Source organism: Artemia sp. Qi Xiang Cuo, chromosome 16, assembly GCF_049724085.1.
Source record: "Artemia sp. Qi Xiang Cuo chromosome 16, ASM4972408v1, whole genome shotgun sequence".
Taxonomy (NCBI): domain Eukaryota; kingdom Metazoa; phylum Arthropoda; class Branchiopoda; order Anostraca; family Artemiidae; genus Artemia; species Artemia sp. Qi Xiang Cuo.
Genome location: NC_142809.1, coordinates 34,850,524 through 34,870,144, shown reverse-complemented (window position 1 = coordinate 34,870,144; position 19,621 = coordinate 34,850,524). Strand labels below are relative to the sequence as shown.

Here is a 19,621-nt window from a genome sequence, read left to right as displayed (position 1 = left end):
TTGTTACGTGAATTCGCTATTTTCCTTCCCAAGTCACTCTCCTCTATTATTAACCAGTGTTTCCAAGAGCAAGTGTTCCCTAGTGCTTGGAAGAGAGCGTGCGTTCGCGTCATACCCAAAGTGAAGGGTTCCAAATCTTTCGACCAGCTCCGAACTATCTTACTAGCCCCGAAGTTGTCTAAGGTGGCAGAAACGTTTATATACTGCGAGCTGATGTCACAGGTTTCTTCTTCTCTCGACCCATATCAGTATGGATGCTTGAAAGGAAGCAGCACAACTAATTACTTAGTGAGAATGCATCACCTTATTGTCGAGTGGCATGACTTGAAGTGTAATTTTCGATCTTCTAGTGGATTACCGAAAAGCCTTTCACCTTATTCGCCATTTCATAGCTGTGACAAATTTACGCGCAATGGGTGCACGCAAGCACATTCTCCTTTTAGTGATAAATTTTTTGCAAGACCGTTTCCAGTGCGTCTACGGCCTGTTCCCTGGAGACACCAACTCCGAATGGGCTGAGCTTACGTGTTGTGCTCCACAAGGCACGAACCCTGCAGCGCTGTTGTTTTTAGCAGTTGTAAACTTTGTCCTTGCTGAGTTTGAGGACAGGTTTAAGTATGTAGACGACTTATCAGTTCTTCTGAAATATCTTATTGAAAATTACAAAGCAGTTCCCCAATTCCGTGATGCAATACTGAGCAATTTTAAAGACCAATGTACGATCAACAGCCTTCAAATCAACGAATAAAAAACCAAAATCCTTCGCTTTAATCCTCTTAAGAGGGACTTTGTCAGTCCTCCTCCACCGTATCCTAGTGCATCTTCGGCTGTAATTCTAGGTGTCACATCTAGCGTTGACTGCTCGTTTAGTACTCGTGTTGATACAATCCTTATAAAGGCAAATGGTGCGATCCGTACCCTTATCTTACTGCGTCGTTTCGGTTTTTCTGTGTCCCAACATATGAGGGCTTATCTTATATAAATACGACCAAATCTCGAGTATTCTTGCCCTGTATAGTGCCCACAAGTCAACAACACAAGATACCAATGTGATCAACTTGAGTAACTACAAAAAAAGAGCCTTTAAAGTTATTCTCTTGCACGCATATGTAAGTTATGAATCGGCATTCTCTGTCCTACAAGTACCATCCCTTCACGAACGTTGTTTGGGTTTGATCTACTAATGTGGCCAATTTCTTCTTATCAGTGAAAAAAAAAATAGAGAGATTCTATAACCAGTTATGAGGAATAAAATAAACACAAAGTCAGCTAACAAAGGAAGACTGCAATTGTCTACTCCAAGAACAAACCGTTGTGCCAATTCGTTCGTTTCTTTTTACACGTCAGTGTCTAATGAGTTATAGTCTCGTGTTTTTCTTGTAAGTACTAGCACCATTTAGTTGGAATTTTTATTCTAAACTATGATTGCTTGCATAAATAAAACTATTCTATTTTATTTATGGATTGCCCTCCCAGTATTTGGACCAGTGGATCTTTTTTGTTCTTAAAATTACTTCTACTCCTTCCTCCCTCCCCCTTATCGAGTTAAAATGACAACATTACTCATGTTTATGTTGTTTTTAATATTACTCTTATTATCCACCTAATAAATAAATTCTCACAGCCAAATGACTGATTAGGCTATTATTTTGAAATCCTGATTAAATTATTATTAGGCCTATATGGTAGATAAAATTTTAAGTTACTAACAAATCTGGACATGTTTGAAAAAAGCAGGGTTGCCCAAAACAATTGTCTGAACTGACTGCTTTTGATCCAAAATTCTGCCATTCGTCTTCTTAGACTGTCAGTGAGTATTTGGACTTTCTACTGTAGTTAACCGTTTAGAAGCTTCGGTAAGCTTCCAGTACTTCACCATCCATTATCGGTAGCGAGACTCAGCTGCTCTAAACTCTTACCTTGGGCTCTGATACTATTTTATTGAACTTTTTGCCACTTATGTTGCAATGCAGAGTAAGCTCGTAATCATATTTAAGGACTTCTATACCAAAAATTCCATTTTGCGAGTCTTACCGTCGGCTAACAGTCTCAAGGACAAAGGGCCAACTAGCAAGTTTTCTCAACACCATAGGCAGCTTCCGAAGCAACTCTGGCATAAATTAACAGGGGTTTTAAATGTGACAACAGTTCAAAATGCTGGTTTAAAACAAAGGAAACCATAAGTCTCTTACATCCTGTGTCCGCAAAGATTACAATCAAGGCAGTTAGCCAAGATGAAACATGAAAAGCTGTCAAATTATTCAATGAGACTTCTTTTGAGTTGGTTTATAATGTTTTCCAAGCAGATATAGAAGAAAATTTTAAGGGCCTGCCCTTTCCTTAACTCTAAAAATAAATTCCGCTCCACTCAATAAAAAATAAAAAAATAAATTCATGCTTTCTAATCATGTAAGTTTTATTTAAATCTGAATATCTCTATCTCAGGCACAAAACAGGAGAAGTTAATTAGCTTATCTACGATATCCGATAAAGCAGGTGTCGGCTTTTAGTTTTCTGTGATTTATTCAGATCTCTTACCTAAGCTGTGCAAGTTATGGCAAAACCGCCCAATTAATTCTGAATAGTTTGGCGACACAAACTAAAAAGCTTGTAATGAACGAGAAGGCACTTTTCAATCATTGATCCAAGAGTGAAATATGGTCAACACATCCTCTCCCTTTCCTAAAAACACAATATTCTTCTCTTACACCTTAAGTGTGGTAATTATGTCTCTATAATTACCACACTCACTCTTATCACTTTTCTTTTAAAGAAAAGTTCTCTACAAAAGTCTAACACACTATTTTTCTCTAACATCTTTATCTACAGCACCTCTAAGTCTAAAAAGTATCATCCTACTAAGTAATTTGCTTCTAACAGAAACCAGGTTAACGTCTCTTTAATTACCACACTCACTCTTATCACTTTTCTTATAGAGAAAAGTTCTCTATAAAAGTCTAACACACTGTTCTTCTCTTACATCTTTATCTACAGCACCTCTGAGTCTAAAAGGTATCATCATACTAAGTAATTTGCTTCTGACAGAAACCAGGTTAATGTGTCTATAATTACCACACTCACTCTTATCACTTTTCTCATAGAAAGGTTTAATTAAAGTTTTCCTAAAATCACTGGATACTTCCCCTTTTTCAAAAATCATATTCATAATCTTCAGTAACTTATCTGTAACTTCACAGCCACCATATTTAAGAAACTCACTTACTACACTATCATCACCAGGGGCCTTCTTATTTTTAGTCCCTTTAGTACGGTCTCTAATTCTTCCTCGTAAAGTAAATCTTCCTTCACTTCCAAAGTGTCAGGATTTTTTACTCTTTTATATATCATTTCCTATAGCTTAATCACGGTTTAGCCCATTCTCAGAATGCTCTACCATGTTTTTCTCTATCTCTTTCCTTATCACTAATTGTTGCCCCGTTCCTTTCATTAACTAGGATAATTCAACATTGACTGGTCCTTCTCAGTTTGTTTTAACATGCCAATACAATATTTTACAATTATGTCCTCTGGCTATATCTTCAGCAATTTTATCCATGACCCTCACTTCACACCTCCTTAATTCATACTTTAATGCATTCTTTACTTTCCTTATATTCCTCTTATTTTCATATTAACTTAATCAAAGCAAACGCAAGTTTCATGTTATTGCATAAAACTATACTGGGGGAAAAGCTGGAAAAAAAATTGCATTCCTCAGATTCCACTGGATTCCAGTAAAGGTCAACTTGAACGTACAGTACAATGCTTATAAGAATTGACTCCGATGTGCGTGAAAAAAAGGTGACCGATCAAAGAAAGATAAAATTCGTAAAGCAAACAAAACAATAAAATCTTTAGAAGGCATATCCCTGCAGCGCACAGTCATACCAATCCACGAAAACGCAGGAGCGGTGAGGAAAACTTATTTTTCAAAGTTTAAGTTGGGAGGGGGGAGGCAACTTTGCTGGTTTTTTTTTTCAATTTTTCACTGATACTATACAAGGATTGGATCTTCGCTAAAGCTTTTCAATCGGCTGATTCAAACGCTTGCTCCTGAACTATAAAACTAAAGACTAAACGAGTCTGGTGAATTTGTATCAGATTATTAACGGATTTTCTCTATCGCCACAAATGAATCGTGGTGGGTACCCCTCCCGCTGGAAAAACAGCGTAGCGGCCCATTTTTTCGCGTTATAATCCTTCCCCTCAGAAAAATTTCATAGCCCCCTTTTCCCAAGGGTAATACCTGTGTGCACACATGGTCAATGCAACAACACCTTTAAGCCTTATCGATAAAAAAAAAAAAAAAAAAAAATCGTTGAAAAGTTCTACGACTATGTTGCAACAATAATTTTAAATTTCGAGGAAGTTTATTTCCATTGTTTTTCAAAAGTTGATGAATTTCAATGGCTGAGAAAACTCGCTACTGAAAACTATAATGTAATATAGAATACTTACTGGTGTGTCTGAGCGGGCTAAATATGAGATCCCAACATCACTGCCAATTATCACGTCTACATTAATTGACCAACCAGTCTGCAAGGAAAAATTGGAAAATACAGTAGGAAATGTTTTTACTGAATCAGGTTATGAAGAATAAGGTATAACACGATCTGACAATTCTTCATTGAAATTTTTAAGAACGATGTTCCACATTTTTATATATTCTAAACAGTCAGCCAAAACCGCTGTAGTTTTTTGTGTGGTATATTTAGGAATTGAAGTCCTCATAATTTTTGCTCATAACTGCAAAGAGGAAGACCCACCCCTTGTTCTCCAGGATTAATCAAAATTACCTCCTATAGGAGAAAATTGAGGCCTTAAATGTTTTATTTATCCCATTCCTCTAGGAAAAAGCCTCTGACCCTTTCCCCCACAGGTTCAGAAGCGTGTTCGTCTATGGTTATACTAATGAATAAACCTAGGAAAAAAGAAGGAATGAAGTGAAAGGCGAATGAAGGGATTTTATCATTACTTCACTTGGGAAATAAATTTGATGAATTTCCAAATATCCATCTATTTTCAGCAGCTACACCTGCCCTCAGTCGAGGTTTTTTCTAGGCACTTTGGCTTCTGTTTCACACTATACCCAAAGGAAAGTCTCTTTTTAAATCCTTAAGATGTTTTATATTCAATACCGATTTTATATCTGAGGATGTTGAGCAACAATTCTTGGCAAGAATCCATATAGACTTGCAAACACACAGCTTCAAATTTCTTGTCCCAGCATTTCATTTGCCAGATTTACTTTATCTTGATTTAAATCCTTATCCAGATTTAAATCCTTTCTTGATTTCGCAAAAGATTTAAAACTAGTGTAAATACGCTCTAAAAAAAATAGACCTGTACAACATACTGCACATTAAACAGCGAAGAGAAATAAAAGGATGTAAAAAAAGAAGGGAAAGAAAAAAAAAGGTGAAGAAAAAAATAAAAGGAGTAAACTACAGTGAAAATAATTTCTTATTTACAAATAAAATGAAATGGGAATATTGAAAACGGGTAGATCTACTTAATAAGACAGTGAAAGTAAAAAAAAAAAAAAAAAACTATTTTTGGCAAGTGAAAAAAAGAAGCCCAACTATTTCAGCTTTACATTGGGTAAACTTGGCCAACAAGGGAAAAAGAGATAAAACCAAGAAAGACAGATTAAAAAAATTTGCACCTACATAAATAGATAAAATAGCATAAGAAAGTGTTTTTTTAATAGATAAATAAAATACAATTGCTATACTAAAACCTTACACGTGATAAACTGCAGTTGTTGTTTTTAAACAAGTCTATCATGATAGTTCAAGCCCAAACACAAGGCAGGATGACTACTATATACTACTGTGTATGTCCCGGTTTTCTTCTCATCTTTTCAAACAGTTCGTGGTAACGAACTGTAAGTAAGGAGCGACCCGGCTCAATAGCAATCAAAACTCCAAAAACCAGAATTTTGATGCCAATAAATATGTCAAAGAAATCAGGATTTTACGCTGATTTCAAATCAGCGTAATCAGCCTTTTTAAGAGACAAAAAAATTGGAGGGCAACTTGGCCCCCTCCCACGCTCATTTTTTTCCCGAAGTCAACCAATTAAAATTTTGAGATAGCCATTTTGTTCAGCATAGTCAAAAATCTAATAAATATGTCTTTTAGGATGACTTGATCCCCCACAGTTTCCAGGGGAAGGGCTGCAAGTTATGAACTTTGCCCATTGTTTACATATAGTATTGGTTATTGGGAAGTATACAGACATTTTCAGGAAGGATTTTTTTCTGGGGGGGTGGCGGGCTGGAGGAGGGGGTTACTCTGGAAAATCTTTCCGTGGAGGATTTTTCCTTGAGGTAAGGGACATTTCTATGAAGGGGGCACCGGATTTCTCAGCATTATTTAAAAAACGATCAGAAATTGAATCTAAAAAAATAAGTTTTTTCGACGGAAAGTAAGAAGCAAGATTAAAACTTAAAACGAACAGAAATTATTACGTAGATGAGGGGGTTCGCCCTCAAGTCAATACCTCGCTCTTTACGCTACAGTTTTTTTTTAGTGCTTTCAAAAGAGCTATCTATTCTAATTAAACGGCCTTTGTGATTCAGGGGTTTGTGATCTTGAAAAAAAATTTAATTTTAGCGTAAAGAGCGGGGTATTGACTAAGGGAGAACCCCCTCATATACGTAAAAACATATACGTAATAAAAAAAAACAATAAAAAAAAGCGATACGGCTCAATAGTAATCGAAACTTTAAAAAACGGAATTTTCATGTCAATAAATGTATCAAAAGAATGGGCTTATAATACTGATTCTAAATATATAAATTTTATTAAGTTTAGTATTACTCATCAAAGGCTACGAGCCTGAGAAAATTTACCTGATTTTAGAAAGAGGGGGAAACATCCCCTACAAGTGAAAGAATTTTAATGAAAATCACACCGTCAGATTCAGCGTATCAGAAAACCCTATTGCATAGGTTTCAAGCTCATATCTGCAAAAATCTGCAACTTTGTATTTTTTGCCAGAAGAAAGGTCACGGATGCGTGTTTATTTTTTTTCTTTTTTTCAGGGGTAATCGTACCGACCCAGTGGTCCTACAACATCAAGAGAGAGCTCATTCGAACGGAAATTAAAAGTTATAGTGCCCTTTTCAGTGACCAAAAATCTTTAAATGACTTCGATTCTGATATGTCTCAGGGCAAGATCTTTTCTTTCATTCATTCATTCATTTCAGTCATTTGAAAATTGCTCAACTTACGACTTTCATAAAAATAGATTCGACTTCTTTGGCTGTTCTGTTACTATGCCTTAAAAAATTAGCTCAGCAATTATCGCGAATTTTGGTTATGTATTACAATTTTTCCATGGAGAAATTTCCCATGGGGGAAGGGAATTTTCAATTGAGGGGGACCTGGATTTCCCAACTTTATTTAAAAACGATCAGCAATTAAATATAAAAACAATTTTTTTTGTACTTTCATCAGAGTTATTTATTCTAATTAACGGCCTTTGTGATTAAGGAGTCATTCTTAAAGAATTGGAACACGATTTGAACTTAACGTAATGAGCGAGGTATTGACTAGGGGGCGAACCCCATAATATACGTAATAAAGATATACGAATATAGAAATTCGTTACGTAAGTACATTTGTAAATTACGTCAGAACCAAATTTAAAGGAAGCCATTTAGCAAAAGAAAAGTAAAATTAATATGCAAATTTTGCTTTAATCATTCAATGACGGTGAGCTAAAGTAAAAGCTGTATTAACTAAAAAACGATCAGAAATTAAATAAAAAAACAAGTTTTTTTAACTGAGAGCAAGGAGCGACATTAAAACTTAAAACGAACAGAAATTATTCCGTATATGAAAGGGGTTGTCCCATCCTCAACCCCTTGCTCATTACGCTAAAGTTTTTTATTGTTTTAAAAAATAAAGTTGTAAGACAGAGTCAAACTTTAGCGTAAAGAGCAAGGCGTTGAGGAGGGGACATCCCCTTTCATATACGGAATAATTTCTGTTCGTTTTAACTTAAAACGAACAGAAATTATTCCGTATATGAAAGGGGATGTCCCCTCCTCAGCGCCTTGCTCTTTACGCTAAAGTCTTTTATTATTTTAAAAAATTAAGTTGTAAGACAGAGTCAAAATTTAGCGTAAAGAGCAAGGCGTTGAGGAGGGGACAGCCCCTTTCATATACGGAATAATTTCTGTTCGTTTTAAGTTTTAATGTCGCTCCTTACTCTCAGTTTAAAAAAACTTGTTTTTTTATTTAATTATTTAAAAGCCTTAGGTACAACATAATCTAGCCAAAGTACGATGAAATTTCTCAACTTACTTCGACCAAAAAAATTCATTCAAATTTTTAAACATAGAACATTAAATAACTTATGACCTGTATCAAATTTGACCTGTATGCCATGTACTATTGTGTGTCTGACTTTTTTTGCAATATGAGATTCTATATATCATTTTTTTTATTATTATTTAGAAGTCTCACGTGTAACCTAGGTCAAACTTACTAAAATCAGAAAAATGTCGAAGGTGTTAAATATTATCGAAATGAAAAGTATTTTTGTTTAAAAATCGTGTTTTTAAAAAAAAAAGAAATTGAACAAATGTTCTCTTTGCTAATCTAGCCGGAATATGTTGACTTCCCCAAATTTCGGTTTATTCATAAGTTTATTCAGTTCAAACTTGTTGTGGATTGAGCGTCTTAAATCTTCATGTTTTCTTCATTATTAGAAGCATAAAAAGTTTTGGCTTGTTTTGTTTTGTTTTTGTTTTTCAAAAGGAGTTATTAGGCTCAAATATAAAGCAGCCCAAAGAGGTCACTTTACCTTGAGTTTGCGCTTGAATAATTTTATTGAACTTGTTTAAAACCAAAACCTATAGTCTATCTGATCATTTTCTTCTTGTTTTGTACAGCATTTCAATTATTGGCACCTTAATATGCATGTCTCAATTTGATTGAGTTAGTTTCCTTTTCTTTCTTTTTTTCTCGTGGATAAAGGATTCCGAGTGCTAGGTAAGGTTTTTATTAATACAATAGTTATATGAAAAATTGTATTGTGGTTTTAATTAACACCCATTGTCTTATTAAAACTCATACCAGTTTTTACATTTCAGTTTCATTTTAATTATAGATTACCAAAGAATAGACACATACAAAGGCAGGTGTTTAAAAAGCTCCAAGGCTGCTAGTGCCAGAATTCCAAAGGCTGCTGACAGTTTAGCAGCACGACTTGTGTAGCTTTGTTTTGAGCAAAAACTATTAGAGACCAAAACTTTGGAAAGTAGTAAAAAAATTATGTCAAGTTAAATGAAAATTATATTTACTAGGGGTGGATTGTCACTAGTGATAAATCACTAGGGGTGGTATCCCTGAACGAAAGGGGTTCTGAGGAACCGATTTTTTCGACAAGACAGATTTTTGGGAAAATCCCCAAAAATTCGGGGATAGCGGAAGCACTGGTATTTTCAGAAAAAATCTGCTAACAAATTTTACTAGGCCATGAAAACTGCGAAGCAGCATTGCTACTATGCTATCCCACTTTTTGCACGGCGGAGCACAGCTTTTGTTCTGACAGATTTTCTTTGAGCAAAAGTAATTTTAATATGTAAAAATGGTATTTTCAGACAAAATCTGCCAACAAACTTGAAAACTACCAAGTAGCACTGCTACTTTGCTACCCCACTTTTCACACGGCGGTACAAAGGGTACCAACAAGGAGGTGAGGGAGAAGGACCCATAGATTCTTACTTACCCCAAAGATTCTGCAGGTGCTTCATCGAATAAACAAAAATATGAGACGATCCAAATTAATATGGATCTGTCCGTTGATGCACTCAACGGGGTTTTCAATCCGGAATTCATTTTGGAAGGAGTTAAATTTATCTCTTGTACGGATGGTAAGGAATAATTATTAAGGCACAAAACCTATTTAAGAAAAGAAGAGGGGAAAGCTAAAGTTTTCGCAATGATATATCCATTACCAAAATTAGAAACTCTACGTTCCGCAAAAACTATACGAACGAGAGCTGAACAGAAGTCTAAAAGATTCAAATTTTGAAAGAGTTGCACAACTTTTTTTACTTAATTTTTGTATGCTTTTAAGTCTAAACTTCCTGGTTTTAATACAGCTATACACAGGCAAAAGATGAATTTTATCCGACAAAGATAAAAATTTCCGAAAAGGTTCGTAAAAGAGACGAAGTTTTTTCCGCATAAACGTTACTTTGCAACGGTATTGCCGACCGTAAAAGTCGTAGCTTACGAATTTCAGAATGTCACATAAGCCTAAATCACATGCCTACAAGTAATATGTTTAGCTAAATCTATGCTCCAGAATGTGTCGTGAAATTTAAGACCCCGAAAACCCCTGTGCATGGCCTTGGGTTCAAGTGAAAAACACTTTTTTTTTAAATGACATCTTAAGAAACTGTATATTTAACTCTAAAAAAGTGTTTAAAGACTTGTAGTAGCCCTTGGCAAGTTCAAATTATTAATTCACAGGTAATCAAGCATACATTAGCAATTATTCACCAAATAGTTTGCGATTATTTATAGTTTGCGATTATTTATAGTTTATTATAGTTTGCGATTATTATAGTTTGCGATTATTATAGTTGTAGTATTATATTTATTATAGTATAGTATAGTATTATATTATTATAGTGTATTACAGTATTATAGTTTGCGATTATTATAGTTTGCGATTATTTCTATAGTTTATTATAGTTTGCGATATAGTTTGCGATTATTATAGTTGTAGTATGATATTTATTATACTATAGTATAGTATTATAGTGTAGTATAGTATTATAGTTTGCGATTATTATAGTTTGCGATTATTATATAGTTTATTATAGTTTGCGATTATTTATAGTTTGCGATTTAGCGATTATTCACCAAATGGTTCCAGCAATGGCTAACTGAACCGTCCAGAAGACAGATCAATTAGCTCTATTAGTTTTTGTTCTAACGTTGAAGCTTTTTATTGATTTTGACACGAGGTCTTTCACAATAAAACACCATAAAAATTCGGACGAACGCCAAAATATGACAAAAAACTGCTAATGAATACAAAATAGTTTTTTTAGAAGCCGGTTCGATTTAATCTCTACCAAAATACACTGAAGCACATTCTCCATGCTTAGGCACACAAGGAACCACGAAAAGAAAATCATGCGAGTTTGTTCGGCCAACCAATTAGCACATAGTAAAAGTTATATATATATATATATTCCTCCTTGATAACTTTTCTCCATTATTTATTTAAACTAGTTACTTAATTCTGGAAACTGAGAAACTCAATTTAAGGTATAAATAAATTCATTAGGTATAAATAAGGTATAGATAAATATAAATTAGGTAAAAACAGTTTGATTTGCTATAAATAAATTAAAAATTAACTGATAAATGAATTCTTGATTTTGAAGCTAGACTCACCCCAAGTGAGCATTGGAATGTCTCTCGGTCAAAGCGCCACATTCCTTTCAGAGCCTCCAAAAATCGGAACATGCATTCAGCCTCTTTCAAAATTGAGTATTTCTTGAAATTCTGTTGAAGAAGCTTTCGGAGCACCTGTTGCAAAAGATAGAAAAATCAATGTCAAATCTTGTCATAAAACTGTCAGAAACTTGGCAGCAACATCCACTATTTCCAGAAGCATATTTGAGAAACAGAAAGTAAACACAAAAACTCATTGGGACAGCATATTCAGTAAGAGTTTGAAAAAAAGGCTTAAACAGCGCCTAACTAGGTTATGCACGTCAAAATAAAAATCTAATAAAATAAAAAATAATGTTGAACTTGTATCTAGAAATACAACCAGATTAGTTGCCAAAAAAGCGAGTATAAAAATTGTTCGTGGTAAAATCTGTTTTGTGAAGTGTTCATTGACTTTATTAGTGTTTTCTTACTGTTTATTTTTACTAACAGATTACATTTTCGTGAATGGCGTTATAACTTTTCAATTCAGTTATGATCATTTTCATTATTATTTCACAGTTCTTGGTAAAGAGCTATAAGTTAAGAGCGACTCACGCAACCGGACACTGGAAACGAATCTAATTTTCGTAAAGATTGCAAATATGTATAATTAACCAAGTTTAAGATAGATCATTAAAACTTGTTACTCCACTAAAGTGTACATAATTTAAGAACAAAAAGCAACCCCCTCCCCCCCCCCAAAAAAAAATAGACAAAAATTACAACATCAACTCTTAAGCAGAGGTTTCGAGTCCATCAATACAAAAATACAAACCTTCGGATTTTTTTGGAGAAGGATGGTTATGAGTTAAATTTTATTCAGAGGTGATCGTATTAAACAAGTAGTCATTGAATGTGGTGATTTCTATTCGAACAGATACTGAATATATTGGTGCCTTTTTCAAGTAACAAAAAAAAATTAGGAGGAAGCAGTGCCCTCATATACAGAATAATTTATGTTCTTTTAAGTTTTAACATCACTTATTAAATTCATTAATGTAATAAGCTTGTTTATTACGTCTTTAATTTGGGTTTTTGGCATCAGCTTGATGTTTATCGAGAAGTTTTGACTAAATTGTTTGTATAGTTTTTGCTTAGGTTTCCTTTCTATTCCGTTGGGGACAGCTGTTAGTTATATAGCCAGAACATGCGTAATTATTGTGCGTTACTTGTCACTCTCTTCAACAAATACTGATTTACATTTCTTTGCTTTCCCTTTTCTTATGCACTATAAAAGGGGAAAAGGAACGGAATCTTAGGAAGGAGCTAGTTTAATTAAGAGAAAAGAAGCCATTTAATTTTAATTTTAGAATTAAAAGAAGCCAGTTAGCCACGCAAACCTACAAATGTAGCAGTGTTATCATAATAAACCAAATTATTAAAATTCGCAAATCTGAGAGTGAAATTAAAAACAGTTGCTTTTCCTTCTTAAAAAAAAAAAAAAAAAAAAAAAAAAAAAAAAAAAAAAAAAAAAAAATCAAGCAGGTGTCCGCACGAATTCCTGATGGTGGTTTCAGTGAAATTTTCGATCCTTGAAGAAGTTTTGGAAATAAGGTCCGTCATTTGAGTCGAAGAGTCCTTCCTATTTTTCTTTATGATCTTAAGATATTTTGTCGTAACCTAGCATACAATATTTTTTTTATTTTTATACTTATACCCAGTTTAGGCTGGTCAGAGGCCATTTGTGTTATTTTCATTTTGAAATTTCTAATTTGCATACTTCACTATTTTGTCATCCCACGCCACCAAAACTAACCAGATTATCTATATAAATAACGAAGCAATAACGAAATTAATAAAGAGATAGATTGCATTGCAGCCATCATTCAACTACAGAATTTAAGAGAGAGAAAAAGAGTATAATTTAGATAAAAACATTGGAATAATAAAAATCTGAATATTTCGACTCCACGTCCTTTATCAACGGAAAAAAAGTTAAACTAAATTGAATGCAACATATAAAGAAAAAGAAAAAGAAATACAAAAAAGTGTTTTGGAGGTTATTAAGATGCGAGTTTTATTTACTTGTTGTTGTTTCTTCTTTGTATGTTGCGTCTTATTTAATTTAACTTTTTTCCCGTTGATAAATGCTCCCGGACGTGCAGCAGAAATATTAGGATTTTTATTATTGAAAGTTTGTTGTTGTTTTTTCCCATTGTTTTATTTAAATTAAACCCGTTTTTTCTCTATTAAATTCTGTAAATGTAAATGCAGTGTGGTCTAAGAAATTATTTAAATTATTTAGCCAGCATCCAAGCAATGATAGCAGACAATAAAAATATAATTTAAAATAAGAAGGTTCGTCGAACTTGGCCTCAACACCATATAACCCACTGTCACTTGTACTGCAGTCAGTGAAGATTTTTGTGAAGAGGCAAAATGTTGCAACAAATATATTACAATTATTCTTCTAAATTAGCTTTAAAAGGTTACAAATATAATATACAAGAAATAAACAAAGCTGATTTACAGTTTTTTATATAAATAGGGTGTTAAATTTAACCATAAAAATTATATAATAACCGGGATTAAATCGCAGAAGAAAATAACATGTTCTTTTATTTCTTTGTATCTAAAATTTTTCTTGCTCATTTATGGCCAATTTCTGCTTCTAAGTTGCCGTTTATGTTGAACGTTTTTCAGCCACTACAATGGGGATTAATATTTGTAAGTACTGATATTACTATTAAGCGAAGTATGGCGGGTCTGCATGCAAAATATATTAGCTACAATTATTCTACATATTTTGAAGCACTAATTGTTTTGTAACTTCACGCTGTTCAAATAATTTACCAACCACCCTCCCACCCCTAATGTACAAATATATAGCCCAAATAATATAAGTCTAATGTATTCTGTTGCCCGTCACTTGTTTCACACTGATCGTAAGCTAATTATCTCTTAATTAAGACAGATAGAACCGGTTTGTTCTCGAGTGTGTACCATTATGTACCCAAGTGCCTAGAAATATTACTTTTATCCATGTAATATTTTATTATCAGTATCAATTTTTGCACCCTATAAAATCAATATAGCAATTGGTTAGTTTTTTGTTATCTTTGGCAAACGATGGACATGTTACGTTTCCAAACTCTGAAATCTGTTCCCCCGTCATGATTAGCTGTGAGTATTTGAATTCATAAAAGTTGATAATTCAAGTGTAACAAATATATTTTCTTTCACATAATACCATTCTCAAGACCTACAAAAAACTGGTTAGGAACACTATTTTTTGACTTTTTAAAACGGAGAGTTCATCCTCCAAGATTGGTTTGGATTGAAGCCAAACCAATGCTGATCTGATTAGCAGTGGCTGATTTCAAGGTTGCATTACTGTCAGTTTTATCCAATTTTACGTTCTACCTAAACGATTATCGGCACAGCTTCTGCAACAGCACAAATACTATCACTGAAGTCTGCATAGAGTCAGCTAAAGTCTGCATAGGGTTTATCACAAGGATGTTTTTTCTCCCTGTATTGCATCGCTATGTAACACCCAGTTCCCAGACAGCTTTTTCATCCCCAACCCTGAATAGTTTAGTAAAATTCAACTGAACTTAGCTTGTGTCAAAATCAACTCAAAATAACTGAGAATTTCAATTCTTGAGGTACAAAAAATTTTCCCAAATAGCTACAAATTCCTTTAAGTCAGAAAAACTGTAAGACATAATAATGACAAAACAGGCAAAAAAAAGTATATTTAATAAACATCATCATTGCCGTACGTTCCAGAGACATGGCTCATGGTTTTGCATAAAGAACTTCCTCCAGGGAAAAGAATGAAATCCCAACTATAAAAAAATGAATAATTTCAGAAACAAGTTTATAAGAGAAAGGTTCTGATTACTACCGAAAAGTTATTTCAAGTAATATTAAGTTATCTGGTTCGTATTTGTTATAGATATTAACAATTTTTTCGGTGCAGTCAAAGATTATTTGGAAGCTAGCTGGGAGGAATGGCTTTAAACAAATGTTTGAAGGCTAGAAAAAGCAGTTACCTTCCTATAAAATGTGCCCATTCAAAAGCTCTAATTGTATACAATCGTTCTACAGTATCCATAATTTGCAGATGCTATTTGCGCATTCAATTTCAGTGTCATATATAACTCATACAGAAATGGGCTCGTTGAAAATGAATCGCACAGCTCCGTAGAAATTTACTTCACGTGAGAAGTGATTGGAACATCTACTCACAACTGAGAATGGTTTTAGAGAAAAATGGTAAAGAGACAAAAGCATCGAGAACTACCGAGAAAAAAACGAGCATCGTTTTCGAGCATCGAGAAAAAACATTTGAGAACTACTAATTAAATAATTTTATTTCATGATCGAGCTTCTCTCCACAGTTTTAATTGTTGTTTCAGCGTAAAAGTTCTTTCAAGGCCTTAAATGCTGGTCCGAAACTACAGCGGATGTTCAAAGTACTGTAGGTCTGAATACTATCAAATAGAATCTAAAAAATATGCATTATACTATGGATGATTACTAGTTACTCACCATGTCCTTTCTTTTTTGAAGAATTTTCATTGAGTTAGATTTCGAGTACGTGTGTTTATGCATCTACAATTGTTAAAATGTGTGAACTATCATGACAAGGTAGGATTGTAACAGTTGAAGGTACTTGTATGATATACCCCCTGTAGCTCAAGTTGTTCATGTATTGACGCACTTTAAACCGGTTTCTTTCGCTAGTTTCTTTTAATTTAGCTTAATTAAAGACAAAGAGAATTGACATAATAGATGAGAAATATATGATTTTGGTAATGTATTTGCACATTAGGGGGCGGGGGGGGTAAAGGATTTGGACAGTGTGAAGTCAGAAAACAATTCTTACTTCATAATATCATAATAATTGTAGTTAACACATTTCGTACGGAGACCCGCTGTACTTTACCCCCACCCCTAATGCGAAAATGTATAGCCCTAATTTACTTCTAAAGTATCGCATTTTATCATGCTTTAGTATTTCATTAAGATTAGGCTAAACCCTCTTCTTGAGTGGTAGGGGGGATATTATAAAAGTACCTAGTTGAATGGGATTGTAAATGTCTTCTTACTTTATCTTCATTTTCCTTTTGTTTGTTTCATTTCATTCCGAAATTGCTTGTTGATCTTAGCCACACAGGTTCCTTATAGCTTAATGGCTACTTCATCTTGAACATAGAGTTAATGAGCTATTTCTTTTTTTTAGATAAACTGAACTGTATTGATTAGATGGGATATAAAAAAAATATGGCATTAATTACCTGCTCTACAACAACTTCATCAACTAAACAAAATCAATTTCATGCAAGGCCGAACAGGATAAAAAATACTCCAATCAAAGTAACCGGCATAATCGAAACATTCGACAATGTTAAAATAAAGAAAATCGGAAAAATCAATAGGCCTGAAGATTCGTACGGAGAACTGTTTTTTTTTGTTTTTTTTCTAGGGCTTGCTGGTGAAAAAATACAAACAAAAAAAAGCAACAAAAGAACCATTTGAAAACAACTCAATGGCAGAGCAAGCTTTGTGGCGGAGCATATGGCAGACCACCTTATCAGAGCAGAGTAAATGTGGCAAAAGCAAATTATTTTAAACTATTAATTAAAAAAACTTTCCGAAAAAGAAGTTTTCTAAAGAAAAGTAAAGGCCACATTAAACTTCAGATCAGAAGAAATAGAAACCTAGAATAGCTAAAACTTGAAATGACCAGAAATTACTATTAAAGAATAAAAAAAAATCCAAAACGAACAGAAATTAAATAAACAATCATAGCAAAACAACATTCAACAGGTAGTAATATAAATGAATAAATAAATCTTAAAACGAGTAAAGCTAAAGTTGAATATGCAAATCAAGGTTAAAACGAACAAAAATATTTTGCTATTTAAGTATAAATGAAACCCAAAACGGACAGAAATTAAATAAACAATCATATAAACAAACATGCAATAGGTACTAATATAAATGACTAAATAAATCCCTTTTGACTCACAAAAAGGTAGTTAGAACTTTCAATTTCCAATCAAATGAGCAACTTCTGAAGTTTTAACGAACTCTCCTTACATAAAAACCTTATATGCCCCCCATGGCATAACTTAAAACATTTGCCCCCGGGCTCTTGAGGTTTGTGTCAACCTCGGAGTTTTTAATTATCTGATGCTTGAACTATCTTTAACAAAATGGCAATCTCAAAATTTTTATCGGATGGGTTTGGGAGAAAACAGGCATAGGGGGGCTAATTGCCCTTCGATCTCTTTTAACTCTTGAAAAGTCAACTAAAACTTTCAATTTACAATCAAATGAGCCCTCTCTGAAGTTTATACGAGCACCCCTTCTATAGGAACCATATATGCCCCCAGGGCTAAACTTACAACACTTGTCCCAGGCCCTGGTGGGTTGTGTCAACCCCAGAGTTTTAATATCTGATGTTTGAACTATTTTTAACAAAATAGCTGTCTCAAAATTTTCATCATATAGGTTTGGGGGAAAAAGGCGTGGAGGGGGCTAGTTGCCCTCCAATCTCTTTTGAATCTGAAAAAGTGATATAGAACTCCTAATTTCCAATCAAATGAGGACTCTGATGTTTATACGAGCATCCCTTCCATAAGAACCATATTTATCCACAGAACATAACTTACAACGCCTGCCCCCGGGCCCTGGGGGTTGTTTTGACACCGGAGTTTTGGTTATCTGACCTTTGAACTATTTTTAACAAAATGGCTATCTGAAAATTTTTATGGGATGGGATAAGGGAGAAAAGGGCGTGGGGGGGGCTAGTTGCCCTCGGATCTCTTTTACCTCTTAAAAAGTAAACTAGAACTTTCAATTTCCAATGAAATAAGCCCTCTCTGAAGTTTATACGAGCATCCCTTCCATAAGAACCATATATGCCCCCAGGGCATAACTTACAACGATTGTCCCCGGCCCTGGGGGGTTGTGTCAACACCAGAGTTTTTGTTAAATGACGTTTAAACTATTTCTAGCAAAATGGCTATCTCAAAATTTTTATCTGATGCATTTGGAGAAAAAAGAGCTTGGGGGGGGGGGGGAGCGATAGTTGCCCTCCGATCTCTTTTGACTCTTAAAAAAGTAAACTAGAACCTTCACTTTCTAAACAAATAAGTCCTTTCTGAAGTTTATACGAGCATCCCTCCCATAATAACCATATATACCCCCAGGGCATAACTTACAACGCCTGCCCCCGGGCCCTGGGGGTTGTGTCGACACAGAAGTTTTATCTGACCTTTGAACTATTTTTAACAAAATGTCTATCTCGAAATTTTTATTTGGTGCATTTGGGGGGAAAAGGGCGTGGGGGAGGCTAGCTGCCCTCCGATCACTTTTAAGTGTTAAAGAGCGACTACAACTTTCAATTTCCAATGAAATGAGCCCTCTCTGAAGCTCAAAATGTTTATCTCAAAATTTTCATCTCCTGTATTTGGGTAAAAAGGGCGTATGGGGGGGAGCTAGCTGCCCTCTGGTCACTTTTGACTCTTAAAAAGTGAACTTTCAATTTTTAACCAAACGAGCCCTCTCTGAAGTTTATATGAGCATCCCTTCCATAAGAGCCTTATATGCCCCCAGGGCATAACTTACACCACTTGACCCCGGGCCCTGGGGGGTTGTGTCGATACTGGAGTTTTATTATCTGAACTTTGAACTATTTTTTAACAAAATGTCAATTTTTTCTGATGTATTTGGGAAAAAAGGGCGTTGAAAGGGGGGGCTAGTTGCCCCCCCCAATCTATTTTGAATCTGAAAAAGTGAACTAGAACTTTTAATTTCCAATCAAATGAGCCCTCTCTGAAGTTTATACGAGCATCCTATTTATAAGAACCATATTTGCCCCCAGGGCATAACTTACAACGTCTGACCCCCAGCCCTGGGGGGTTGTGTCAATCCCAGAGTATTGTTTTATGATCTTTGAACTATTTTTAACAAAATGGCAACCTCAAAATGTTTATCGGATGTATTTGGGGAAAAAATGGCATGGGGGGGGGGCTAGTTGCCCTCCCATCACTTTTGACTCTTGAAATGGAAACTAGAACTCTCGATTTCCAATTGAATAAGCCTTCTTTGAAGTTTATACGATGACACCTTCCATATGAAGTGCCTCTGGGAAAAAACATAAGAAATAAATAATAAAACACTGGAACCGTATG

The 19,621-nt window shown here is 34.4% G+C and overlaps 1 protein-coding gene across 6 annotated transcripts in view; it reads right to left on the bottom strand.

The window, feature by feature from the left end:
* Fak (protein tyrosine kinase 2 Fak) overlaps positions 1 to 19,621 on the bottom strand; it is a 171,415-nt gene that overhangs the window by 59,171 nt on the left and 92,623 nt on the right. For all 6 annotated transcript variants that reach the window (XM_089102734.1, XM_089102735.1, XM_089102730.1 and 3 more), the window contains 2 exons: positions 11,430 to 11,564; positions 4,459 to 4,536 (listed from right to left, as the gene is read on the bottom strand). In XM_089102734.1, the coding sequence (XP_088958860.1) occupies positions 4,459 to 4,536; positions 11,430 to 11,564 (213 nt within the window). The remainder of the gene's footprint in view (positions 1 to 4,458; positions 4,537 to 11,429; positions 11,565 to 19,621) is intronic.